Source organism: Lichenostomus cassidix, chromosome 27 (genome assembly GCF_008360975.1).
Source record: "Lichenostomus cassidix isolate B80296 chromosome 27, HeHo_3.0, whole genome shotgun sequence".
Classification (NCBI taxonomy): Eukaryota; Metazoa; Chordata; class Aves; order Passeriformes; family Meliphagidae; genus Lichenostomus; species Lichenostomus cassidix.
Window position 1 is genome coordinate 820215 of NC_139507.1, and position 27018 is coordinate 847232.

Consider the following 27018-nt stretch of genomic DNA (forward strand, 5'->3'; position numbering starts at 1 on the left):
CCAGATCCCGGAGCGGGGAGTTCCAGCCTCGCCGAGAGACAGAGCCCAGCGGCGGGGGGACAGACAGCGGGGGACACGGGCAGGGAGTCCTGGGCGACACGGGAGGGGACAGGGCTGGGAAGGGAGGAAGGTGCTGGGGCACCCTCGGGAACCCCGGGTCATGCGGGAGGAGCCGGGCTGTCCCCAACCCCGCGGGGACAGAGCCGACAGAGCCGGGACCCCACTGGGTGTGGCCATGGGGGGCTCCTGGCAGCTCCCCCGGTCCTGCTCGCTGCTGCTGCTGCTGCTCCTTGTCCCGGCACTGCAGGTGAGTGACCCTGGGGACACCGCGGGGACGGGGAGGGGACACCGAGCACGGCGAGTGGTCCTCCTGCCCAGAGTTGGGTTGCTCCAGACCTCCCCATCCCATCCCATCCCATCCCATCCCATCCCATCCCATCCCATCCCATCCCATCCCATCCCATCCCATCCCTGGCGCACCCGACCCGGGGGATGCCTTGCGAGCCCCTCGCGCCCCCTTGGGGACTTTCCCAGCAGCTCCTGGGGACAATGTGGGGACAAGGGCGGTGCTGGGACTCCCCAGGACTGGGCAGCATTCGGGAACACCCAGAGACCCCCCGTGGGTTCAGCTCCCAGGGATGATCCCTCGGGAACAGACCCTACACCCCTCAGAGGAACCCCGAAATCCCTGGGGAGCATCCACAGGCACAGAGATTGGGGTGGCTTGGAGGGTGCAGGGGACAAGGACAGCCCGTGGGTGCTCCTGATCCCGGGACAGAGCCATGGGAACAGCTGGCACCGAATCCTAGCGGGAATGGGGGAACATGGTGGGGTTGTGCTGCTGGGGTGAGTAAAACCCCCAGAACTGGTCAGGCTGCTCCAGGGGGGAAGGGGAAGGGGAAGGGGAAGGGGAAGGGGAAGGGGAAGGGGAAGGGGAAGGGGAAGGGGAAGGGGAAGGGGAAGGGGAAGGGGAAGGGGAAGGGAAGTTGGGCAGGGGGAGCATTGGAAGCTTGAAGGGTTTTATGGGAAACCAATGGCACCAGGCCCCAGTGGGGAAACTGAGGCACAGGAGGAATTCCCTGCACATTCCCTACTGCACTGATCCAGCAGCCAGCCTGCACTGCCATAAATAATAAACAAACCCCAGGATCTATTCAGCTAAAAGGGGCTGAGGCTGCTCTGCCCCATCCAGCTCCTCCATCACCCCAAGGAAATCCTGGGCTTTCCCAGTGCTGTGCCCAAAGCCATCACCAAAATGCCTTTTCCAGGCTGGAAATTCCCTTGAAATCTTGTGTTTAGCAGGACAAGGAAGGAAAATCTCCTGGAGAAGGTGAAGGGACCCCAAGGAGTGGCTGCATGGTCAGAACAGGGCAGGACTCAGCCAAGGGCTGCTCCAATGTCCCACACTTCCCTCTGTTGGGAAGTCCTCAGCTCCACCCTCATCCCTCTGTTTCTCCAGCTTTTACATCTCTGGTCTCACACCCAAAACCATCAACAACCCAATCCCAGGCCTTGGCCCCAAATCCCTGTCCCAGACAGCCCCGAATCCTGATGCTGCAGCCCCCACCACCTCCCCCTGGGCAGGGAAGCTTGGGAATGGGCAGAGATACATGGGAATGAACATGAATGTTTGGGGATGGACATGGATACATGGAAATGGGCACAGATACTTGGGAATGGGAACAGCTCCTTGCGAATGGACATGCAAAATTCCTGGCCTGCTCTCAGTTCAGCCTCCATCTCCCAGCTCTCCAGATGGAAGCCAAGGAGGCAAATCCCAGAGCAGGGATTCCCAGACAATCCAATCTCTGGGCACTGAGACACCACATCCCTCACATTTTCTGGGATCTGGACATTCTCCCTGGTGCTTCATCACCTCTGCTGGCAAACCCTAGAGCTGGGAATGTGGGGTTTGCTGTGCCCAAAATCCCACTGGGATAATGGGAGGTGTCTGTGCCCATGGCAGGGGTGGGTCGGGATGAGCTGTCATTCCCTTCCAACCCATTCCATGACTCCATGATTCTCCTGCCTGCCCTTTCCCCCTCTCCCAAGGTGCAAGGGACTCATCCTGACTGCTCCATCATCCTCCACTTCCAGAAGAGAGAAGCAGAATGTCTGGAGATGATCCAGAGCGAGAGCCAAACTCCAGCATTCCCTGGAGCCACTGGGCAGGAAGGTGAGGGTGAGGCTGGGATAAAACCCCTTGGGAGCTGGGGGGATTCCTGAGGGGTCCTGGAGGATGATCCATGGTGGGGTTTGCAGAGCACACATGGATGTGGAAAAGCAGGGATTTCCAGGAGAGGGAGAGCAGCATCAAGGCAAAGGCCAAGGAGAATCCCTGGAGAGCCCCAAAAATGCTCCTGCAGGGAAAGAGGGGAGTGAGGGACACAAACAACAGCAGGGACTCAATCCTGGTGGATTTAGAGAATCATGGAATGGGTTGGCTTGGAAGGACCTTAAACCCAGCCAGTGCCATCCATAGGCAGGGACACCTCCCACTGTCCGAGGTTGCTCCAAGCCCTGTCCAGCCTGGCCTTGGACACTGCCAGGGATCCAGGAGCAGCCACAGCTTCTCTGGGAATTCCATCCCAGCCCTCCCTATCCTCACAGGGAACAATTCCTTCCCAATCTCACATCTCTCCCTGCCCTCTGGCAGTGGGAAGCCATTCCATGTCCTTTCCCTCCAGCCCTTGTCCCCAGTCCCTCTCCAGCTCTCCTGGAGCCCCTTTAGGCACTGGCAGGAGCTCTGAGCTCTCCCTGGAGCCTTCTCAGCCTCACAGGGAAGGATTTATGGAATATGACCATGCTGGATTGATCCATGCCCCTGGCAGAGCCCCCCCCCTCCTCCCTGCCCTGATACCAGGGCTGTGGCCACCAGCACTGGTGTCACTCAGTGGTGTCACCATCTCACATCTGCTCCCCTTCCTAATTCCCTTCATTTTACTGCCAAACATTTTTGGAGCAACTTAATTTTCCCATATCCGGGATTTTAAACCGATTCAGTGATTGAAAACCCAATTTTAAAGTGCTGCTTTCGGACATCCTTTTTTAAATTGCATCTCAGTTTCCATCCAAAAGTGGAATGGCCCAAATCCCAGGCAAAAATTGTCACCTGGAGAATAAAGAATGCATCATTCCAGGGGTTTCAGCTCATAGCAGTGGAAAAATTAAGAAATAAATGCATATGAAGGTGCATAATTGCTTAAGTAACTCTGCAGAGATGTCATTTATCCTTCAGCTTAGCAGGGAAAAGCCAAACTGACTGGAAAAGGTCCATTTTGCAGCCCGGATTGTGCCAGCCAGGAGAAGGAATCTCACTGCAGAAAAATAACCAAGAAGCAGGAATTCATAATGAAAATCAGGATTTAATCCTGGGAGTCCTGATGTCCCCCTGCCCACCTGAGCTGGATTTATCCCTTTTCCTGCTTGTGCCAGCGTGGGGAGTGTCCTGTGGAGAGCCTGACACAAGGTGATGATTCCTGGGAAAGGCTCAGATATCCTGGATGTGATGGGAGGAGCTTGAAGATCTCCTTATTCCTTCCCAATCTCCCATCCATCCCTGCCCTGTGTCATGGGAAGCCATTCCCATGTCCTGTCCCTCCTCCCTTGTCCCCAGTCCCTCTCCAGCTCTCCTGGAGCTCCTTTAGGCTCTGGCAGGAGCTCTGAGCTCTCCCTGGAGCTTCTCCTCTCCAGGTGAACATTCCCAGCTCTCCCAGCCTTTCCTCGTGGCAAAGTTCTTCCAATCCTTGCAACATTTCCGTGGCCTCGTCTGGAATACAGGGGCTATAAATTCCAGAGGAGGTCCTGGAGATGCTCCAAAAGCTCCTCTGGAGCCAGGCTGGGAGAGCTGGGAATGTTCACTTGGAGAGGAGAAGCTCCAGGGAGAGCTCAGAGATCCTGCCAGTGCCTAAAGGAGCTCCAGGAGAGCTGGAGAGGGACTGGGGACAAGGGATGGAGGGACAGGACATGGAATGGCTTCCCACTGCCAGAGGGCAGGGAGAGATGGGAGATTGGGAAGGAATTGTTCCCTGTGAGGCTGGAGAGGCCCTGGCACAGAGTGCCCAGAGAAGCTGTGGCTGCCCCTGGATCCCTGGCAGTGTCCAAGGCTGGTTGGACAGGGCTGGGAGCAGCCTGGGACAGTGGGAGGTGTCCCTGCCATGACAGGGGGTGGAATGAGATGAGCTTTAAAATCCAATCCCGCTCAAGCCATTCCATGATTCCATGATTCCACAACCCTAGGAAATGAAGTGACAACTCTCAGTGATGATCCCAAAGCTGTCCTCACTTCTCTGATTCTCCAGAGCAGAAATTAAACTCCATCTTGGCATTGTGGATGCAAATCCCTCCCTGCCTGGACAGACACCCCCAGGCTGAAATCAGAGGAAACTCATCAGCCTTGTCCAATTCCACATTCCCTGGCTGAGAACGGATGTGGCTCCAGGTGAATAATGTGGATCTGCAAGGTTAATGATGGAGCTGTGCTGGGAAAGGAGCTGGCCTGGAATGGGATGTCCTTGTCTCATCCTGAGCTGCTGCAACTCAAATTCCTCCAGGGCCTGAATCTGCCTGGTTGTGCTCATTCCCAAGAAAACTGGAGAGTGATTTAAACAGGAATTTGGTCCTGGAGAAGGAAGCAAAACCTGTTTGAGCTGCTCACCCCCAGCAAGCCTTGCATGACTTTCCCCTGTTCTTGGGGACACATCCCGAGCTGAACCTCCAGGTGCAAAAATCCACCATAAATCTGCATTCTTTTAGGAGCCACGGGTAAATGCAGCCCGTCCCACACGCAGGGAATTGCCACGGGAGCTGTGCTCTGATGCAGCCCCAGGAAATGCCAGCTCGGGGCTAAAAGGCGATTCCAGCGCCGAGGGTGTTTGTTCCCAGAACTGGAGCCAGGCTGTTCCCGATTCCTGCGGGGCACATCCCGGCCCTGGATCGGGTGACAGCGGTGGCGCTCCCGTTCCAGCCGCGGAGCCGAGCGGGGCTGGGGCTGCGCTGTCCCCCGCACGTCCCCTCCCGGTGTCACCAGCTGTCCCCTCCCTCCCCAGGCTGCCCGACGGAGTGGGACGGGGTGACCTGCTGGCCCGCCCTGCCCCTCGGCCAGTCCCGAGCTGTCGCCTGTCCCGACATCCTGCACGTCTTCAAGAAGTCCAAAGGTCTGACTCCAGCCGGGATCGCTCATCCCATGGCACTGCGGGCTGAGCTGTGCCCACCCACCCTGCCAGCATCCCCTGTGCCACCCCAGCCCTTCCCTCTGATCCCACAGCTCCTGCCGCTCCTAAACAAATGTCCTTGGTGTCAATCGAAGTCCAAGAAGGGGACAGGGAAAGGAGAGGTTCAGGGAGCTGCCACAGCAGGAGAGTCCCCAAATCCTTCCATCCTTTAGTGGGTGAAGCACTTGGGGACCTCATCCCCATCCTGGTGACACCAGGACAGTCCCCATGCTGCCCTCCTTTCCCACACATCATCCTAAAGCTCCTGAGCATCCCTCTTGGAAGGCTGGGAAGCAGAGCTCCCACATGGAGCATCCAAGTGCTTCCGCAGCCTCCGAGCACTTCCTCAGCTGGGAGTGATTTGGAAAACGTTGGGAAATGTTGGGAAATGTTTGCTTTGGAGTAGGAACAGCTCAGGAGAGAATCGATGGAGCCTTCATAGGATGAATGAGCATTTTTATAGCCTTAATTCCTGGTTTCCTCCCACTGGAGGGATCTGTGATTGTTTTCACTCCCTGCCCAAGGCTGTCCTGGCAGCTCCAGGCACAGGACAAGAGGGAATGATGGGATCTGGAGGGGATGGGGCAGGGATTGGATCTGGACAGGTTGGGGCAGGGATGAAATCCAGAGGGAAGGGGCAATGGTGGGATCTGAAAGAAAGGGGGAGGGATGGGATCCAGATGGGATCTGGGAGGGATGGGACAGCGATGAAAGCTGGGAGGGATGGGACAGCCAGGCCATTCAAGTCCCACACTGCTGTCCCAGTCTGTCCCAGAGCGGGCATTTCAGGGGTGCCATCAGAGGTGACACCCATGGCTCCCTGAGGTCCCTCCCTGTCCTGCAGGGCTGATCCAGAGGAACTGCACCGAGTGGGGATGGAGCCTCCCCAGCCCACCCTACCACACTGCCTGCCAGCTGGAGACCTTCGGCAGCAACAACGACACCGAGGCCAAGGCACGGGGGACACCTGGGGCTGTGGGCAGCTGTCCCCATGTCACCCTTCCTCCAACTGTCCTATATAATTGGGGAAAAAACATGGAGTTGCTCCCATGGTTATCCCATTTGGCCTCAGCCTCGGAGGGAGCAGAGGCTGGGGATCTCCTGTCCCCTCCCTGCTTGTCCCACACCAGCACTGCCCAGTCCATGTCACCTCACCGTGCTGGTGTTTCCCCCTCCAGAGAGGCCATTTTGTCACCATGAAGGTGCTCTACACCTGTGGCTACTCCACGTCACTGGCAGCATTGTTCCTGGCCATCGGCATCTTCTCCTGCTTCAGGTGGGTCTGGGAGCTGCTCAGCTCCACGGGCTGGAGGGACATGGGATAAACTGCTGGCAGGGATGGCTGCCCTCAGCCTGGCCCCTCCCAGAGCAGCCAGGATCCATCCCTGCCCGCAGGACACTCAGGGAGGCAGGACAGGATGGCACAGAGCGAACCCTCAGGTGCCCTCTCGAGCCTTGGGTTTGCAGATCTCCCTGCACTGCAGATTTGGGTTCTCAGAGGTTTCTTGGGTGCTCCTCTTGTCCCTGAGCAGCCCCGAGCACGGCACAACCCCATCCTTCCTGGGTTTAGAGCAGGAACTTCTCCAGGGCTTTGTGACCATCACCCACAGAGGTCCCTGGGCTGGGCTGGGCACCAAAGGACCTTCTCTGCCCCTCCTCGGGCACAGCCCATCTCTCCCTCCCACAGGAAGCTGCACTGCACCAGGAATTCCATCCACATCCACTTCTTCACCTCCTTCATCCTGCGGGGCACTGCCGTGTTCATCAAGGACAGCGTCCTCTTCTCGGATGAGTCCATCGACCACTGCACAATGTCCACAGTAAACCCCAAATCCCAGCCAGGGAATGGGGCAGGGAGAGCAACAGAAGCTCATTGGGAAGGAGTTGGAGGGATTTGGGCTGGATTTATCACTGCAAAGAGGAAAGAGGCTGTGAGGTGGAGGAAAGTCTGGCTTGGGGAGATTCAGGACAGCATTTCTGCATTTCCCTGTGTGCAGGGAACTTGTTCTGCCCCCAAAGCTCCCCTGGTCTCAGGCTGAGTGTCACCAGTGGTGTCCCCAGTGGGGCAAAAACTCAGCACAGCCCCAGCAGCACCAGGTGCTGCTCAGATTTGGGGTTTTCAATCAAAACAGGAGCCCCCAAGTACAGATGAACACCACAGACATGACCACAGGCAGGAGTTTTTAAAGTGCCTAAAAACCAGCCTGTGGTCAGCTGCCTGTGTGGCACAGGCAGAGCAGAACCTGGGATGGGTGACATGTGGGACTGGGGCAGAGTCCTTGGGGCTGCACTGAAAAGTCATCACTGAAAGGTCATCACAGGTGTCCTCAAAGGGGTTGACAGGGAGGGTGACAATCCCCTGTGTCTCCAGGACAGGCTCTGGTGTCAGCCAGCACTCCTGAACTGAGGGGTGACCTTCTCCCGTGTCCCCAGGACAGGCTCTGGTGGCCCCTGAGCCATCTCCCTCTCCCCCGGCAGGTGACCTGCAAAGCAGCCATCGCCTTCTTCCAGTACTCAGTGCTGGCCAACTTCTACTGGTTGCTGGTGGAAGGGCTGTACCTGCAGACACTGCTGCTGCTCACCTTCACCTGCGACAGGAGCTACACCTGGGGCTACATCCTCATCGGCTGGGGTGGGTGACAAGAGAGGCCGGGATCGGGTGGCTCTGGTCTCAGGAGCATGGGAGAGGCCAGGAAGTTTGGGAAAAGGGCACTTGAGGCCTCTCTCGCTCCTGGAGGCACCGTTTGCCAGGCCAGGAGCTCAGTTTGGGAGGATGAAGGACATTCATGGTAAGGTAAGAGGGCCAGCCTGTGGGGTGGTGGTGGCAGTGCTGACCAGGAGGGGACAGGACAGCCCAGCACCTCTGGGACAACCTGTGGTGCTCCCACCTCGTGCTCTTCCTCACCTTCCTCCTCCATCTCCTCTCTGTGAGCTTCACCAGGCAGGGGAAAAGCAGAGATTCCCTGGGAGGTACTTCCAGGCGTTCCATCCTGAGCAGGGTTTCCATCCCAGACATCCCTGGCTCATCCCCAAACAGGAACCACCTGGGAATGGCCTGACCTGAGACACCCCTGGCCAGAGGTCTCCAGGGCTGCTCCCAGCATGTCCCCACCCCAGTAGCGCCTTGCTGGGCACTGCCAGCCCCTGGAGCTGCTGAGGAAGCGTGGCCTGATCCAGGACAGGTCCTCCCTTCTTCCCACACCCACCTGGGCTGGAACACCCATCCAAGTGCCTGGGGTGGCTGTAAGAGCACACTGGGGCAGGAGGGTGACAGGAGGTGACACAAACACAGCACCATCAGTGGGCACAATCTCCTTTAGAATCTGGAGAAGGTGGAGGGATTGCCACCTTCCTGCCACATCCAGAACTGACCTCAACATGTTTCTGGGGACAAGGGACAGAGGGGTGCTACAGGGGTTCCCCAGAGCACTGGGGGATCCATCCCTGCCTGTGTCCTGTCCTTGCAGGTGTTCCCATGGTCACAGTCGGGGTGTGGGTGCTCACCAGGCTGCACTATGACAACCACGGGTAAGAGCAGCTGCACCTCGGCCTCCTCCAGGCCACCCCAGCCTCCTCCAGGCCACCCCAGCCTCCTCCAGGCCACCCCGGCCTCCTCCAGGCCACCTCAGCCCACTCCAGGCCACCTCGGCCTCCTCCAGGCCACCTCAGCCTCGTGTCTCAGTCCAGGTCCTGGGGGATGAACCTTTGCCATGGGAGGCTCAGGAACGCCAGCACTTTTTTTAAATGTTATTTCTCCTTCCTGGTGGGTCCTGTGCCAAGAGGGAGTGCAAAGCGGGTAGGGGAATGGCCAAAGGGGTGGCAGGGGACACCTGGGACACAAAGGTCCCAGTGGGTACCAGAGCCATTCCTCATGTCCCCTAGGTGCTGGGATGACTACTCCAGCCTGTACTGGTGGGTGATCAAGGCTCCCATCCTCCTGGCCATATTTGTGAGTTGTCCCCTGCAAGTCCCAGCCCAGGGGTCCCACAAGGACAAGGGGACCCGAGCAGGGGCTGTGCAGAGCCTGAGGTGTGGCTTCTGGGCCAGGTGAACTTCCTCATCTTCCTCAACGTCACCAGGATGTTGGCACAGAAGATCCGGTGCCCAGACCTCAGCAAAACCCACAAGCAGCAGTACATGTAAGGGGACAGGGCTGTCCGCTCCCTGGGGTCTGGGGTCCCTGGGTACAGGGACTCCTCCCTGGAGGAGCAGAGGACAATCCTGGAGCCTCCAAGACCTGCCTTTCATGGAGAACCTACTTGGGATTCAGACCAAGATTTTAAGGAGGTCTTATGGGGCAGCAGCACCACCCAGCCCCCTCTCCCTCTCCACAGGAGGTTGACCAAGTCCACGCTGCTCCTGATCCCCCTCTTTGGGGTTCACTACGTGGTGTTTGCTCTCTTCCCCGAGCACGTGGGTGTGACCATCCGGTTGTACTTTGAGCTGGTGCTCGGCTCCTACCAGGTGAGATGGGCATGGAAAGCCCCCATGGTTCCACCCAAAATCCCACCAGGAACTGCTGGGATGTGGGGTTTGAGCTCTTTTGGGGGAGGGTGTCCCCAACACCTTGGGCAGGGCACAAGGGTTGTGCCTGGGGAATCTGGCACTGATGCCCTCTGCCCTGGGGTGGGTCAGAGGGGTGGGAGGTCAGTGAGGGCAGCAGAGGAGCACAGAAGGTTCCAACACCTTCCTCTGGGTGAAAATTGCTCTTCCTGTCCTCTCCAGGGCTTCCTGGTGGCTCTGCTCTACTGTTTCCTCAACGGGGAGGTGAGTGTCTGTCCCCACCCCAACGCTGGGCATGACAATGGGCACAGGGACACCCCGAGGTGCCCCAAAGCCACACGTGGGCACAGGGACAGTTCCCCCCACCTCCTGGGTGCTGCCCGGTGTCCCTGGGTGCCAGCGCTGCCCGTGGCATTGGTGCAGGTCCAGGCTGAGCTCAGGAGGAACTGGAGCAAGTGGCAAAGGTCCATGGAGAGCAACGTCTTCAACCTGGCCACCCAGGACTTCACAGCGTGACCAGAGGAAGGACCTCCTCGAGGTGCTGGTGGTGGTGCAGCTCCATGGCTGCAGCCCCAGAAAGACAAAAAAACCCTGATTTTTGGAGGTTCTGGGTCTGGAATCCTCAGAGGGTGGTGAGAACAACTGTGGGAGAGGCTGGTGGAACTTGTACCCTGTGATGGGACTTCACCCACCCAGAGCTCTCTTTGCCCTTGAGGCAGAGTTTAGGGCAAAAAGAAGAGAAATTCCACATTTGTCTGCCTGAAATGGGGCAGAAAGCACAAAAATCCTTTTCCAAAGCACAGCTGGGATTTTTTGTTTGCACTGGAAGGAAAATGAGTGGCCCCAGAGTTGAAGGGATTCACTGATGGATATTTTCCCCCTTCCTTGGTTTACAAAATCATTTCCTTTCTGGGAAGATTCCCAAACACAGCCAGGAGCCATCCCGGGGATGGGGGAAGGATACAGAGAGAGGCAAAACCCCACAGCTCAACAGGAGACCCCAATGGCAGCAGGACTCAGTTCCTCCCCAGTTCCAAAATGTTTCCCTTTCTCCCGAGTCAGTTGATTGAACTGGAGATGCTCCCTTGCTATGAGAGCATTTGGGTGAGGAATGGGACTCACCTGGCTCCACTGTGGGTTCATTTCCTAAGGGTAGGAAAGGTTTTGCCAATAAAATCCCAACCTCAAGACCAGCCTCACTTTTCAGAGACTTGGTTTGCTCCACAAACATGGAAAATTTGGGACTGGGGGAATGGAGGGTAGAAACCCTGCTCAGGATGGAATGCCTGGAAGTACCACCCAGGGACTCTCTGCTTTTCCCCTGCCTGGTGAAGCTCACAGAGAGGGGATGAGGGACGAAGGTGAGGAAGAGCACGAGGTGGGAGCACCACAGGCTGTCCCAGAGGTGCTGGGCTGTCCTGTCCCCTCTTGGTCAGCACTGCCACCACCACCCCACAGGCTGGCCCTCTTACCCTACCATGAACATCCTTCATCCTCCCAGACTGAGCTCCTGGCCTGGCAAAATGGTGCCTCCAGGAGCGAGAGAGGCCTCAAATGCCCTTTTCCCAAACTTCCTGGCCTCTCCCATGCTCCTGAGACTGGAGCCACCCGATCCCGGCCTCGCTTCTCACTCTGCCTGGGCTGTCATTTCTCCGGGGTGCCACATGTCCTTCCCTAAATAAACCCCACTTGCTGGCCCCTGTCCAGACCACAGGATCTCCTGAGATCCCATCTGGGAGGGCACTGAGAGGGAAACAGAGCCCCAGAGTGGATTTGAGGTGAGATGGGAGATGTTCCATCAAAAACCCTCTGGAGCCAACACATCCTGAATCACCAGGAACCCTCCAGAGGAACTGGGGAGCTGTGAAATAAATCCCTGTCTGCAGCCAGGGAGGGAGCACAGGTGAACAGAACTCCTCTCCATCATTAGTGAGGAGGGAATGATTGGCAGGGATGAGGCAGCAATGGATTGAGCCAGGACTGGGGATGCTCAGTGGGAAAGTCCATTTCCACAAAGCTTTGAAATAACCTGGATTTGCACCTATTGCCAGTTGCAAATGGGTTTGCAGGGTGGTAAATGACCCCAAATGACCCTCTGGGGTTTGCTGGGCTTTGAACCCCATGCATTCCATGGTGCAGGACAGGAGCCCACTGTGGCTCCAGGAGGGGACTGGGAATCACCCTCAGTCTGCAGGGAAAGTTTTCCAAAGGTTCTCCAGCATGGAATGTGCCCTGAACCTGCATCAAATCATGGAAAGGGATTTTAAAGGCTTGAAAGAAACCTTAAAGCTCATGGGCAGGGACACCTTCCACTGTCCGAGGCTGCTCCAAGCCCCATCCAACCCGCCCTTGGACACTGCCAGGGATCCAGGGGCAGCCACAGCTTCTCTGGGCACCCTGTGCCAGGGCCTCCTCACCCTCCCAGGGAGGAATTCCTTCAAAAGTCCCTCATGATCTTAGAGGTCTTTTCCAAGCTAAACGACCCGCAGTCTGTGTTTGGGAAGGCTGAGCCCAGGCAGAGCAGCCCCAGCCTTTCCCCAGCCCTTCTCCAGCATGGCCATGAGTGCCACAACCTGGCACCCTCATCGCCCTGCGTGTCCCCGAGCTCCTGTGTGTCCCCGCAGGGCCTGAGGGGTGTCCGGGGCTGGGGGTGTTTTTTCTGGGGCCGGAGGGTGGCACTGCCCCTCCACAGCAGCGACAGCGGCCCGGGGTGGCAGCGCCGGAGCGCAGTGTCCCCGCGGAGCGCCCGGGCAGAGCGCGGAGACCCGCGGTGACAGCGAGTGGTGACTCCCGGCTGCGAGAGTCCCCAGCGACTGAGCTGAGGGTCACACTGCTCTGGCCACTCGGGAAGAGCTGGGACACCCCGGCAGCGCCGGCAAGGTGAGTGTTAATCACCCATGGGAATGGGAATGGGAATGGGAATGGGGCTGGGAGCACTGTGCCTGTGCCTGATGCTGCTTTCCCTGCTCCTCCGGAACTGCCAGGACTCCCTGCCTGGGAGCTGGGGAGGGACTGGGGACAAGGGATGGAGGGACAGGACACACGGAATGGCTTCCCACTGCCAGAGGGCAGGGAGAGATGGAGATTGGGAAGGAATTGTTCCCTGTGAGGATGGTAGGGCTGGGATGGAATTCCCAGAGAAGCTGTGGCTGCCCCTGGATCCCTGGCAGTGTCCAAGGCCAGGTTGGATAGGGCTTGGAGCAACCTGGGACAGTGGGAGGTGTCCCTGCCCATGGCACAGGTGACACTGGATGGGCTTTGTGGCTTCTTCCAACAAAAACCATTCCATGATTCTGTGATCCTATGATGGATCCAGCACCACACAGGGGGTACCTCCAACACCCCAGGGTCCATGGGGCTGGACCAAGCTCTGCCCTTCTCCCACCCTGGAAACCCAAGGACTCATTTTCCACATCCAAATGAGTGTTGTCAGTACCTCTGGATACCCCAAGCTCCCATTCCCATTGGGATGAGTTGGTTTTTCACACAGAACTGAGCCCTTGTGCCCCCCACTGCTGGGCTGGGGACCCTGGGCTGTCCCCATATCCCACGGGGCAGAAGCCACATCCCAGGGGTTCCATCCTCACTCCAGGCTTGCTCTTGGCTCCAGGCAAAGCAAAACCAGAGCTCAGATTGCTAAGGCTTCCCAGGGTGACAAGGCTGGGCTTGGGGCAGCTGCTGGGAACCACCAAACATCCCTGAATTCCCTGCTGTGACCAACAGAGCAAGTGGAAAGTCCCCACAGGCACAGCAGGAGGGTGTCCCTGTCCCTGTCCCTGTCCCTGTCCCTGTCCCTGTCCCTGTCCCTCTCCCTCTCCCTCTCCCTGCTGTCTCCACCAAGCCACTGACCCCGGGATGGACAGGGAATGCTCCATGCCCATGGATCGTGGCTGTAGTTCTGCTGCTGAGCTCCCAGTGGGCTCCCAGAGCCATCCCTGCCCTGTGGCCATCCCTGGGAGCTAATCTGAGTTCTTCCCTCCCTCCTTCCCTCGGCTTTATCCCCTCTGAGTCTTTTCAGGGCTCCAAGCCAGCCAGAAGAACCCTGCTTTTTAATTGAAGAAATCCAAATTATGCCTCCCAAAGTACATCTTCAGCATCCCCTGCATGGAGCTAATTCTGCACCAGTTTTCTCTGGAGATCTGCAATGGCTCCTGCTCTGCCTTATTCACACAGTCCTACCAGGAAAGGAAAATCATGGAGTGAGAAGCAGAACCAAGCCAAAGAACTTCACTTCCCAGCTCCCTGGGTGTCAGGGCTGCAGGGTGTCCCTGGATTTACTGATTGTGGGGGATGCTGGAGAGGACAGGCCGGAGGGGCTGAGCAGGGAAGGAGATTCCCATGGGATTCCAGGCTGGGAAAGGCAGGGGCTGCAGCTCCACTGAACCCCAACACTGGGAAGTTTCTCCAGGGTGTTTTGAGACTGGAAAAGCAGAAACGCTTGACAGAGACACTGGTTTTGGGGATGTGATGAACCCCTCTGGTCAGGCCGAGTGCAGGGGTGGCTGCTCCACCCCAATACAGTCCCGGGAACCCCAAAAGGGTGACCCTGCAAGCTGGGTGCCCCTCCACCCTCTCCTCCTGACCCTGGGTGCCCCCCAAGCACCCTACAAACCCCAGAAACGCCTGGGCTTGGCAGGAGCACCCAAAGGTCCCTACAGAAAGGGCGAGAGGGGAGACAACCCCATGGCAAACCCCTGTTTCTGTGTCACCCTGGGTCTGGCTCACGGGGGTCCCCATGGGCAGGACATGGGAGGGACAAGGCCAGCGGATGCTCCTGGGATGTTCTGGTGCAAGAGGGTAGGTGGGTGGGGGGGGTGACGGGACAAAAAGTGACAGACACCCCTCTTTTGCCAGCAAGGGTGACAAAAAGTGACATTCACCCCTCGTTTGCCAGCAAGGGGAGGAGCGTGGCTGCTCCTGGGTGCTGAACAATGCCCAAAGAGCCACGGGCTCGGGGACAGCGTTGGCAGCGGCGTTGGCACCAAGTGCCACCCCCCCCGCCCTCGCAGTTGTCCTGCTGCTCTTTCCAAGTGGCCTGTCCCTGCCCGGGTGGCTCCCACCTCCCCAGCACCTCCCCGTGTCCCACCGGGTGCCAAAGCCAGCCTGGAGCCACCTCGGTGGCTGGTGCCACACCCGGGTGGCCAGGGCACGGCCGGGTGGGCACGGAGCAGGGGGTGCCCTGGTGGCACCCGGGGCCGTGGGACGATGGGGCCACGGGGGCTGCAGCTCCACCAGCGCCGTGATTGGCGCCGGGAGGGACGAACGCCACAGCTGAGCCGAGCCAGGCTACCTGAAGGACCCCGCATGTCCTCAGGTTTCACTCATGACCATCTGACAGCAGCAGCAGCTGCTCTGCCAACTCGCCGAGCCAAAGGCTCCAGGAGTCGAAGGAGAGGGAAATTCTGGCCCTAAAAGGTCTCTCCTTGGGATTTCGAACTCTCCACCCAACAGTAAGTAGCGGGGTCAGCCCTGGGCTGCTGCCAGGCCCCCGGGCAGGGACTGTGGGGTCTTGGATGTCCCCGAGTTTGTCGTTGTCGCTGTGCCTGGGGTGGTACCGGCAATGTCCTGCGATTTGCGGTCCAAACACTGGAGGTGGATGTGACCAGGATGACCCCCATGGCCCCGGGGGGGTGTTTAGGGCTGGAGGCACCTGCTGGAGCCCCCTGCATGGAAAACTGTCCTGAACAGGGGAGAAAGTCTCCACAAAGGTGCAGGAAGGGCTTGGGGACAGGGGTGACAGCAGCCAACGGGTCCTTGGTGGCCACAGAGCTGTGTCAGGATGAGAGGGGACAGCCAGGGACGTGGCGGGCAATGGAGTCCTGAGCCGCCTTGTCAGCCTGAGGGAAGGAGCTACAGGCAGGGCTCAGAAGTCGCAAGGCTCCTCTCTCCTGGCTTCTCCTCCTGGAGGTCTAAATATAAACCCCGGGCTGGGCAAGCCAAGGTTGCAGGAAAGGTCTGCGGGTGCTCCCAGTGTCTCCTTTAGGGAAAGGCCCTGTCCCTGCAGAACTCCTGTCCCCTGTGGGGCAGCAGGAGGGACCCTGTGGGCACAGGGGAGGAGGAGGGACCCCAGTGCCACGCGGGGATGTCAGGGATGGGGTGGCAGGGGTGGGAGGCTGTCCCCACACGGGGACTCTGGGTGCACAGGCACAGCCAAGGGTGAGCCCAGGGTGGTGTTCAGGGCTTGGATCCCACATGGGAATCAGGCAGTGCCAGGCTGAGATTCAGCTCAGGTTTTTTGAAGGCTGTATTCCCCTCGTGCCAGGTCCCATCACTGCTGCATGGACAGGGCCTGCTGTGCACCCCCAGAGCCATTTTGGGGTTTATCCAGGGGCAATCAACCCCCATTCCCTCCATCCCTCATTCCCAGGGCTGGTGCTGAGCTGCAGGGGGATGTTTGCTGAGAAGCACAAGCGTTTCTCCCCTGCCCACATGGGCACTGATGGAGCTGTCAGGGATCAGCCTGCGGCAGGTGAGGGATGGAGCTGCGAGTACCAGCAAGGGACAGCAATCCCATAAAGCCCTGGGCACAGCAGGACATCCCCTTCAGTCCCATTATCCCGGGGAGACCCTGGGTGGGTTGATGCAGTGCTGGAGTTGCCTCCTCTGGTCTTTTCCAGGAAAAATACCGGATATGTAATGGTTGGAAGGGGAAAGAGCATATTTACAGGAACTGATTAAAGAGCACAAAGTCCTACCTTGACTCTGCTGTGCTAATATTTAAATAGCATTTTCTATTTTCTGATGTGTGTAAAAGGGTCCAGTTCAGGCAAAAAGGGCTCTGTGGAGTCCCTTGGGTAGCCCCAGCTTCGGTCAGGGCAATTTGCTGGATTTGGGGCAGGAGAGCAAGCAGCAGAGCCATGAGGAGACGGCCAGCACCATTTCTGTTTGCAGCAGGTTGGACTAACAAGGTTCTGTTTGCAACAGGTTGGACAAATGAGGTTCTGTTTGCAGCAGGTTGGATTAATGAGGTGGTTTCTGTGCAGGGGAGAAACGGGGAGAAGGTGGTGGATGCTTTGGGGAGCTGTGAGGGAAGAGATCCCAGCTTAGCTCTGGAGAGAGCTGGGAGGATGCTCAGCCTCTGCTCCTGTGCCTGTGTCAGGGTTTGACTTTGATTAAACGCTAAGTACTGCTGCCTCCCTCCTGTGATTCGTAAATCCCTGGGAACATCTTTCTTTGTGTCGCCCTTCTCCATTTCTGGGTGGATTTGAGTGAGATCCCTTGGGATATGAGGCTCAGAATCCGTGATGGCTCCAGGGAACTGAGGTACAGAGGCTGGGCCTGGTTTTCAGGTGTCTGCTCCAGGGAATTGAGGTACAGAGGCTGCAATGGGAAAAGGAGCATCCTCCAGCCCTGGGAATATCGCAAATCCCACAGGAGCATCAGGTCTGAGAGCTGCTCCTGGTGCTGCGTTGTTGATCCCTATTGGAGCTGGAGTGTCTCCTTGTATCCCCCAGAGGTGGGGGCATCCCCGAGCCTGGGGGACTCTGGGGGAGCAGCAGGTCATTCCTGCCCCATGCCATCCTTCCTTCCCCTCCCCGCTGTCCCCTCACTGTCCCTTCACTGTCCCCTTCACTGTCCCTTCGCTGTCCCTTTGCTGTCCTCTCGCTGTCCCCTCGCTGCCTTCCTAGCAGGGCTCAGATCTTTTCCCAGCCTGACAAGGGAGCTGCCGGCAGGGAGGAGCCCGAGCTTTGGATGACATCCGAGTGCAGGGTGGGCAGTGGGCAAGTGCAGGGTCCCCACTTTAACCCTTGCCCGCCTGATGAAGCCTCCAGCAATGCCAAACCCCCCCAAAATAACCCCAAGCCTCCACCCAGCCTGGTGTCCCCTTTCCAGCAATCCCTGGTCCCCCAGCAGGGACAGCAGGAGTGGGGATGGGGTGGCATCCCCGGCTCCAGGCAGGAAGGGGTCAGCGCGTGGCTGCAGGATGGTGCAACCTCCTATTTCCATCTGTGGCCGGGGAGAGTATCCCAGGATTTCACAAGTGTCGGGCTGTGAGTGCCACCCCCGCCCTAGCACAGCAGGTACAGCCTGAGGGCACTCGGGCACCGAGTGTCCCCGGAGCTCCAGGACAGCAGCAATCCGGGAATTGCAGAGAATTCATTCCCACGTGGGTTTGATGCTGGTGCAGGACTGGATTTTGGGGGTTGCTGTCCCTGGCGGGGGCTGGTTCCCCCTTGGAGGTCCAGCACGGAGGATTTGGCTCTCCAAAGGAAGCCAGGGATGAGACGGACTCGACTGAGTCTTTGCAAGGAGCTGGAGGAGGGAGCAGCACCATTTTTGGCAGGTGCAGAGCACCAAAAGGAGTGCTGCTGCAATTGGACACAGGGAATTGTGCATCCATCCTTCTCCTCTATGGAAAGCCCCCAGTACCAGCACAGCCCTCAGCTGCTGGGTGTCCTTGTCCCCAAGTGCAGCACGAGGCTGGAGTGGGTTGGCTGTTGCCAGGAAAAGGCTGGAGACTTTTGGAAGGTCTCTCTGCTGGAGACAGGCAATAAGCAGCAGAGCAGCATCATTTCCTTAACAGGGAATTCATCCTCCATGTGCTTAAAATCAGGGCATGGTTTTGGTGGGAAAGACCTTAAAGCTTGTCTCATTCCAGGACAGGGACATCTTCCACTGTCCCAGGCTGCTCCAAGCCCCAACGTCCAACCTGGCCTTGGACACTTCCAGGGATCCAGGAAACCACAGTTTCTCTGGGAATTCTATCCCAGCCCTTCCCATCCTCACAGGGAACAATTCCTTCCCGGTATCCCATCTGTCCCTGCCCTCTGGCAGTGGGAAGCCATTCCCTGGGTCCTGTCCCTCCATCCCTTGTCCCAAGTCCCTCTCCAGCCCACACAGCCATCCCCAGCCCCCTGTGCTGCTGCCCTGGGCGACCTGGCGGTGACATACAATGGCCTTAGCTGGGGGGCTGCGGTGGCACCTGAGGAGCAGGAACTGCTGCAGCCCCTCAGAGTCCCTGGGCTGGCTGGGAAAAGGCATCCAGCAGTGCTGGGCTGCCTCTGGAATCACTTCCCAAGGGCTCCCAGCAGACCATCCCTTTGGCTGGGTTTGGGGTGCATTCCGGGCAGCCCCGGGGTGATGGATGCTCCTGGAAACATCCCACATTCCCGCTGGTACACTTGGCTTGGGCCACGCTGCAGGCAGAGCACCAAACCTCACCCAGAGCAGGGGAAAGAGCCATGGTGGTGACAGCAATCAGCTTGTCACTCACGGGAGCCACCGGTGCTCACTCGGCTTGAGGCATGTGAGCCACACAGCCCTGCTGAGTGCTTCGAAACCTCTGGAATTCAAAGGATAACACTGGAAAATGATTTTTTTTCTCTCATTCTCTAAGTTTTCTGAGCCCACCACTCTGAAAATAGAGCAGGAAAAGGCTTGGGGTGGCTTCATTTTCTTTTCGGTGCTGTTTTGTTCTTCTGCCTTTAGAGCAGCCTAAAAACCCAGTGAGTTTCCAGAACCACCATGGTGGGGGAATTCCAGCATCCCACAGCAGTGTCCTAAGAGCCATTTGTGTACTGAAGGAAGTTTTGGAGACTTCCTGCATCTTTCCAGATGGTTTTTGTAATGGAGTTGCAGCAAAGAATTAAGGAAAAACAATTTATCCAGGGAGGGAAACATCAGCCACTTAAATGGCACAGAAAGGGATGTAAACTTGTTTATAAAATGGTTGATTTTGTCTGGCACAACTGAGGGTGTTTATCTGAGTTACTAAGGGAAACTTCTATAATGCTGAAGATTCCAATGCCCTGCTCAGGCCCTGGGAAATCTGCAGGACCTGAGGTGAAGCTCTCTACCCCCTGTGCCACTTGTGGACAGAAAAAATCCATTTCACATCGGATTTTTTCCATTTTCCCATGTTTTTGTTCCAAAACTTGTGGGAAATACAACAGGAGCTAAGCAAATAAATACCCTCTAGGACTTTTTCAGGCTATGGCATCCCCAGGACCATGCCAGGAGGGTTTTCTGCCACCATCAGGTTTTCCAACACAGCTCCAGGTCACCCTGCAGGTTCCTGCTGCTCTGACCACAACAAGTGGCTGAGTTTGGAGCAAATAATTTTTCCTGGCAGTCTATTCCATGGAATTTGGGGGTTTTAAAACCTATTTAGTGCATGCAGGGGTGGAGAGGGGACTCATTAAGGGTGGGGTTCATGGATATGCAGCAAGGTTGGGAGAACAAAAGCAGGGATCTTGGAATAATGGAATGGTTCAGGTTGGAAGGGACCTCAAAAACAATTTAATTCCACCCCCTGCCAGGGGCAGGGACACCATCAAACCTGGCCTTGGGCACTTCCAGGGATCCAGGAGCAGCCACAGCTTCTCTGGGCACCCTGTGCCAGGGCCTGCCCACCCTCACAAGGGGGAATTCCTTCCCAATATCCCATTTAACCCTACCCTTCTTCAGCTTAAAGCCATTCCCTGTGTCCTGTCCCTCCATTGCTTGTCCCCAGTCCCTCCCCAGCTCTCCTGGAGCCCCTTTAGGCCCTGGAAGAGGCTCTGAGCTCTCCCTGGAGCTTCTCCAGGTGAACACCCCCAGCTCTCCCAGCCTGGCTCCAGAGGGGCTCCAGCCCCTGGAGTAGCTCTGTGGTCTCCTCTGGACTCTCCAGCAGCTCCACATCCCTCTGATGTTGGGGATGGATGCAGATTCCCTCCCCCTTGCCCTGCTGCCCCGGGAATACAGCCCAGGGCAGGGTTGGGCTGCAGAGCTTCTCCTGGAGCAGTGGGGATGTGCAGAGTCCAGGCAGCACTTGGGACATCCCCGAGCTGCCATGGCTGGGCTCTGACTCATCCCCAAACCCTGCGGGACCAGCTGGGCCCTGCTGCCCCATCCTGCCCCACCCCGGGTGTCCTGCTGGGGACAATGGGGGTGCACAGGGTGGGGTGTCCTGTGGGCAGCAGCCCTGGGTGCTGCTGGGGGGAAGCTGTGCCTCCAGGAGGCCTGGCAAGCACGGAGGGGGTGCTGCAGGACCGTGCTAGGCTGGCTTGGGCTGGGCTGTGACAGGCTCTGGTTTCTGACTGCTGGGTGCTAACACAGCTCCAGGGTGAGGCCAGCCCCGGGCCCTCTTGGCACTGTGTGTCCCCTTCGCTGCCTGGTCACACGAGTCCCTTGTCCCCCACTAATCCTTGCTGCCAGGCCCCAGGCCTGGCTCTGCTGTTCCTGCTGAGTGAAGCTGATTTACACCTGCTCGGGGCCATTCTGGCTGTTTGCTTTCCTGGACTCGTGTCCAAGTTGGTCTCTCAGGGGTTTTTTCTAGAGTGTCTCAAGAGGATGACTCTTTCAGGGGAGGTTTGCAGGTAAACTCACCTTAGAGCAGGTGAGGGCAGCTCCTTGAGCCGTGTTTGAATGGTCAGGGGGTCCCACTGCTGTTCCAAATATCCATGGGGTTGGGATCTCCCAGGAGCAGCATCTTCCTTTGGACACCCCTAATTGTGCCTTTCCTCATTAACCCAACCCAGAGTGTGATGGGGTGGGGGAACAACTGCATCACTCTAGGATGATTCCCTGGGAGACTCCAGGTTTGCAGCTGATCTTCCAGAAGAATGCCTTAGGGAGGGAGAAGCTGGAGCCTGATCAGGCAGATTGGGGATATCCCAACCGCCACGTCCCCCACAGCCAAGAACCTCCTTCCCCCTCTCCCTCAGTCCATGGGAGGTTCATTTCTGGGCAGGGATGCAGTGCCAGCCTCAGACAGGACCTGCCACCCTCCCTAGAGCCCATTACCAGCATCCCTGGTGCTCCCACACCATCCCTGTTATTTTGGAGCCTGATTCATTTGTGTGGCGTCAGAGCAGCAAAAGTAACAGAGGGAACTGATTTTCCCTCCAAGTGCAGGCCAGGCACTCATGAGTCAGGAGCTGCTCCCAGTTCCCCACTGGCAATTCCTGATGCAGAACTGGGGGTGAGATGCTCATCCAGGACATGCTATTGGCAGTGTCCCAAAGCTGCAGCTCACCTGTGTCACAGCAAAAAGGAGTCGTTCACCTTAGCTGAGTGGCCAAAACTTAAGAAACAAATAAATTAGGGCTTTATTGAAACAATTTAAGTGATTATTTCTCAAAAGGAAAGCTGATGGGGCAGAGATCTTCCTTAATTAGGGATTCTTGGAGGAGCCAGGTCTCGGAGAGCTGGGCCAGAGCCCCAGGGGAGGGATTTGTGCCCAGGCAGCACCTGTCACTGGGCCTGAACTGCCTTTACCTATGGAGGCGCAAAGAGTTTGATCTGAGTTATTTATAGGAGCTGCTAAAAACGGGCCCGGATGTGCCAGGCTGGGGACAGGAGCTGATCCTCTTGTCCCCAGGGCCAGGGGGGCTCATCCCAGGGTGGGACATGTCACCTGGGCAGGTGGGATCCAGCCATGGACCCCACGCTGTGTTCCACCCACACTGCTTCAGGGCTGGGGGCAGAGAGGGGCTGGGCTGAGCCCCTGCCAGAGCCTGGGCTTGGCTTTGGTGCCCAGTTTGGGAAGCAGCCAGAGATGCCCCTGGCTCTGCCCCCAGAGATGCCAGTGGCTCTGTCCCCAAGGATGCCGGTGACTCTGCCCCCAGAGATGCCGGTGGCTCTGCCCCCAGAGATGCTGGTGGCTCTTCCCCAGCATCTCCCCGGTGCTGCCAGGAGCTGCTCCATCGCTCAGGAGCGGCTCGGTGGCTCCAGCCCAGCGACAGCGAGAGGGGACACGGGCAGGAGCAGAGCTGCTCGCTGCGGCTCCCGCCGGGATAGGAATGAGCAGAGTCATGGGGCTGCAGAAACCCGAGCCTGGTGCTGATCGCTGGTGGCAGCTGGAGCCGGAGCCACCTCCGCCAGTGGCGACAGCGCCGGGGGGACCGGAGCGGCAACACCGGCGGGAGGCTGCGGGGCAGCACGGAGCAGGCAGCACCCCTGCACTGAGCCCAGCCCGCAGCGCCGCTTTGTCCTGCAAATCCCGAGTTCCAGGGAAATTGGCTGCCCGGAGCAACAAGCTCCTGTGAGTCCTCAGAGCTGCCAGAGATGAGGTGCGAAGGTCCCCCATGGGCGCTGAGGTCCTGCTGGAGAGTTGGTGATGCTCCACCTGGACTTGACGATCCCGATGGATCCATGCCAGGTGGAGATGTTCTGTGATCCCAGGCACAGTGCATCCCCAGTGGGATTCGGAGGCACAGAGCCAGACACAGCCCAGGGCTTTTGGCTTTTTTTGAGCCTCCCGGTGTCGACGGGAAGGTTCCAGGTCTGCTCAAATTTGAGCAAGAACTGAGTGTAAATCCAGAGTAACTCCACAGAAAGCAGCACTGGTGGCACCTCTCTCCCCCTGCCCGGGCATTGTCCCCTCCCAGAGACACCCAGGGGTTAAAATTCCCTTTTTGTTTGCGTTGATGAGGTCCCACCCTTGGGGTCCATCCCCTGCTCTGGGGCACCTGCTTTGGGCTCTATTTTGCAGCAGCTGGGGCCATAAGTTGGGCTGGAGCTGGACTGCACTTTGCAGTGAGGTGACTGTGCCATTCAATAACCCCATTCAGCAAGGCCAAAACTCTCCCTAAAACAGAGGGAATTAGAGAATCCTTTAGGTTGGAAAAGACCTTGGAGGTCCCCCAGAATTACCAAGCCCTCCACTGACCCACGAGCCCAAATACCACAGCCACAGGGTTTTTAAACCTCTCCAAGGATGGGGACTTCACCACTTCCCTGGGCAGCCTGTTACAAAGTCTGGCCACCTAATCCATGGAGAATTTTCCCCAATATCCAGTTTAAACCTCCCCTGGCCCAGCCTGAGCCTGTTTCCTCTCCCTGTTCCCTGGGAGCACAGCCTGACCCCCCCCGGCTGTCCCCTCCTGTCAGGAGTTGTGCAGAGCCACAAGGTCCCCCTGAGCCTCCTTTTCTCCAGGCTAAGCTCTTTCCCAGCTCCATTTCCAGTTTTTTTTCCCACCAGGACTGTTCTCCCTAAAAGGGCTGAGGGTTCCCAGCTCTCAGCTCAGCAGGACTGGGGCTGTGAGGAGTACTGATCCTGAAGGTTTTTGGGGGCAGGTACTCAGCAGCATCATGGACAGTTTTGGGTTCAGCGTGGGATGCTTGGTTTGGGGAGGGTGAGGCACAGAGCTCCAGCTATCCCAGTATCCATGCAAAGAAGGGTCGAGTGTTAAGGAATATTGGGCTCCTATCCCACACACGTTGGTGGTTATGGGACAATCTCAAGGCAAAGCCAAGGCAGGGGGGTTCAAAAAACATTTCTGGTGCTGGGGAAGCCTCTGCCAGCACCTCAAGCTCTCCCAAGGCACAGCAGCCTCTTCCTCCAGGTGCAGCCACTCCTCCACACTTTCCTCTCTCCAACCCTTTCTGTGCAGCCAAACATCTATCCTGACCTTCCCACCCTATTCCTTCTAGGAAGTCATCCTGATCCCTGTAACATTCCAAAGTGACATTACTACTTCACTTTTTGGCTCAAGATAAGCCTTTAACCCCTTCTGTCAGAGCAGAGCCCCTCAGCACTGCAGGTTCCTCGTGTTCCCCACAGCTGGGAGCTGTGTCTGGGCCATGGTCCTGCAGGACCCAATTCCTCTGGCTGAGGAACCTCTTGGTTTGGACACCACAGGTCCCTTGCAGGAGCTGCAGGAGCAGAGCTGTTGATGCCCTGCCAAGGGGAGGCAGCTGGAGTGGGGCTGCTGCTTCCCAAGGTGTTGGGTTGTGTTGAACAGCCATGTTTGGGTTGTGCCACTGGGTGTCTGACACAGCCAGGGGATGACAGGGACACCAATTGCTCAGCTCATGTGGTGTTCCGCCTCACGGTGCCTCCTGGTTGGAGGTGGAATCCTCACAGAATCACAGAATTAATGAGGTTGGAAAAGACCTTTGAGATCGAGTCCAACCTGTGACCCAACACCCCCTTGTCACCAGCCATGGCACTGGGTGCCACATCCAGGCTTTGCTTAAACACCTTCAGGGACAGTGACTCCACCACCCCACTGGGCAGCCCCTTCCAATGCCCAATCCCTCTTTCTGGGAAGAAATTCCTCCTAATGTCCAGCCTAAACTTCCCCTGGTACAGCTTAAGGATGTGTCCTCTTGTCCTGTCCCTGTTCCCTGAGGGCCCCACCTGGCTGCCCCCTCCTGTCAGGGAGTTGTGCAGAGCCAGAAGGTCCCCCTGAGCCTCCTTTTCTCCAGGCTGAGCTCCCCCAGCTCCAAATAGGAATGGGGGTCTGGGAGGAGCAGGAACACATGGGGTGCTCCTGTGAGCAATCCACACAGAATCAATTTCCTGTGAGCTCAATATTTCTGCCATAAACCCATTCACTAAAACCCCACCAAGATCCTGCCACCAAATGCCATAAATGCCCCCAAAACGTTCCCAGCTGGTGTTTGAACCCCCTGTCCCCACAGGCTGGGCACGGGCAGCCCGGAAGCAGAATGAGAGGATGGCCGGCCTGCCGAACATCCCGGGCCCCGAAAACCTGCGCCCCTTCACCCCGGCCTCGCTGGCCGCCATCGAGCAGCGCATGGCCGAGGCCGAGGCGCTGCGGATAAAGCGGCAGCAGGTGGAGATGCCCGAGGAAGAGGAGGTGAAGCCCAGCAGTGACCTGGAAGCCGGCAAGAACCTGCCCCTCATCTATGGTGACCCACCTCTGGAGCTCATCGGGACCCCCCTGGAGGACCTGGACCCTTTCTACAAGGACAAGAAGGTGAGGGGCAGAGCTCTGCCCGTGGTAGGCTTGGCTTTAGGTGTAAGTCCCAAGCAAGAGACCAAAGCAGGGACCTCCTGTGCTTTCCACCGTGATCAGCTGAGCCTGTCATGGTGACCCACCACCCCAGCCTGCTGTGGTTGCTTGTCCTCCAAAGCAGAGCATCTCCAAGCCTTTGGAGGTCCAACCACGCACAGAGGTCTCCCCTCTGAAGGCAGCCCTTGGTCTGTGGGTGTTTTGGGGCATGCAGGACTAACTCACCCCCTCCTGTCTTTTCTCCACAGACATTCATAGTCCTCAACAAGGGCAAGTCCATCTTCCGCTTCTCAGCCACGCCTGCCCTCTACATGCTGGGCCCCTTCCACCCCATCCGCAGAGGAGCCATCAAAATCCTCGTCCATTCATATCCTTGATCTCTGGGATGTTGCTCCATGGCCAGGTCAAACCCTGGTGTCCAAACAGCCCCAGGAGAGGGACAAGGGAAGGGTTTTGTGATGATGTGGTGAGGAAACCTCCTGGGCTTGTCCCACCACAGCCAGGACCTGCTGTCCAGTGTTTGAGGAGAAGGTGCTTGATGGGCACCTTGGTGGCACCAAGAGCTCGGTCTTGGTTGGAGAAGGGGGGAATCAGTTTGGATGGAGAAGGGCAGAAGCCCAAGTGGTGAAGCTTCCTAGGAAGAGGTTGAAGATCTTTGAGGTCTGGGGAGACTTGGAAAGGAAGGGAAATGTTTAGGGGTCAGGGGATCCAGTCCCAGAGGAGGCTCTGGAAGAGAGGAGCAGAGGAACCAGGACAGAGGGAAAGGCAGAAAACACCAAGAGCATGAGTGGCACGGCAGGGTGGGTGGGAAGTAATCCCAGGAGAGTTCTGGTGGCAGTGGGGGGTTGGTTAGTGGGTGGGAGGGAGGAGAAAAAGAGGGAGATTTTGTGGCAGAGGGGTCTAAGCCAAAGAGGTGGAGCTTCCTAGGAAGAGGCTGAAGGAGCAGGGCAGGGTGAGGGACCAAGGTGGCCACCAGGACAAGAGGAAGAGGGACACTTGGCTTCCTAACTGTGGGAAGGGGGAAACCAGGCACCGCCCAGAGCACTTCTCCTTGACCAGGTTTTAAATTATTCAGCATGTTCATCATGATCACCATTTTAACCAACTGTGTGTTTATGACACTGAGCAACCCCCCGGCGTGGTCCAAGAATGTGGAGTGAGTACTGAAACCTCCCCTGGCCTGGAAATGTCCCTCAGGAGGGACAGGACCAAGGCTGAGAGAGGGGGATGGAGATCCAGCACCCTTCAGAGCAGGAGAGGTGTCATTGTGAGGTGCTGGTGGCCCTCAGAAGGGATGTCCACACTCTACATTGGGCGTTGCAAAGAGTGAGGATGTTTCAGAGCTGCCCAAAATCTGGTGGGGTCCTCACATCAGGAGAGCCCTGAAGAACAGCTTGGGCTGTACTGGGTCAGTACTGACAGTCTGGAGAGGCCGAGCTGATCCACCTATCCACTGACCTTGGACAACCCAGGGGAGAGGGGAAATCCAGCATTTTCTGCTGTGGTCTCAGCAGGGCTTTACAGAGAGCACAGGGGAGGTGGAACATCAGAGGGACAGAGATCCAGAATGGTCACCAAAGGGATTGGTACCTCCAAATGTCCCAGTCCACCTTATGAGG

At 57.7% G+C, this 27018-nt stretch overlaps 3 protein-coding genes across 5 annotated transcripts in view; 2 read left to right on the forward strand and 1 right to left on the reverse strand.

The window, feature by feature from the left end:
* LOC146426391 (alpha-2-macroglobulin-like protein 1) overlaps window positions 1-27018 on the reverse strand; it is a 155571-nt gene that overhangs the window by 37742 nt on the left and 90811 nt on the right. The gene's annotated exons all lie outside the window — the stretch shown is intronic.
* On the forward strand, window positions 81-10902 carry LOC146426394 (vasoactive intestinal polypeptide receptor 1-like). The gene is made up of 13 exons (XM_085039869.1): window positions 81-307; window positions 2053-2176; window positions 5049-5156; window positions 6058-6167; window positions 6392-6489; window positions 6901-7033; window positions 7692-7845; window positions 8681-8741; window positions 9096-9162; window positions 9261-9352; window positions 9548-9677; window positions 9939-9980; window positions 10140-10902. The coding sequence occupies exons 1-13, from the start codon at window positions 161-163 to the stop codon at window positions 10230-10232; spliced, it is 1359 nt and encodes a 452-aa protein (XP_084895995.1). The 5' UTR covers window positions 81-160; the 3' UTR covers window positions 10233-10902.
* Window positions 12524-27018, forward strand: part of SCN4A (sodium voltage-gated channel alpha subunit 4) — a 46165-nt gene continuing 31670 nt past the window's right edge. The window contains exons 1-4 of one of the 3 annotated variants that reach the window (XM_085040059.1): window positions 12524-12596; window positions 25065-25363; window positions 25648-25766; window positions 26466-26555. In XM_085040059.1, the coding sequence (XP_084896185.1) occupies window positions 25100-25363; window positions 25648-25766; window positions 26466-26555 (473 nt within the window). In that variant the 5' untranslated portion in view covers window positions 12524-12596; window positions 25065-25099. Of the gene's footprint in view, window positions 12597-15025; window positions 15167-16522; window positions 16611-25064; window positions 25364-25647; window positions 25767-26465; window positions 26556-27018 lie in introns of those variants that run through there. The other 2 variants (XM_085040058.1, XM_085040057.1) reach the window with 2 other exon arrangements.

Bases quoted from the DNA above. Each gene is read 5' to 3' on its own strand.
- LOC146426394 (XM_085039869.1), top strand. From the start codon at position 161: ATGCGGGAGGAGCCGGGCTGTCCCCAACCCCGCGGGGACAGAGCCGAC. The intron at 9,163-9,260 runs GTGAGTTGTCCC...CTTCTGGGCCAG, and splicing joins CCATCCTCCTGGCCATATTT to GTGAACTTCCTCATCTTCCT. The intron at 9,353-9,547 runs GTAAGGGGACAG...CCCTCTCCACAG, and splicing joins ACCCACAAGCAGCAGTACAT to GAGGTTGACCAAGTCCACGC.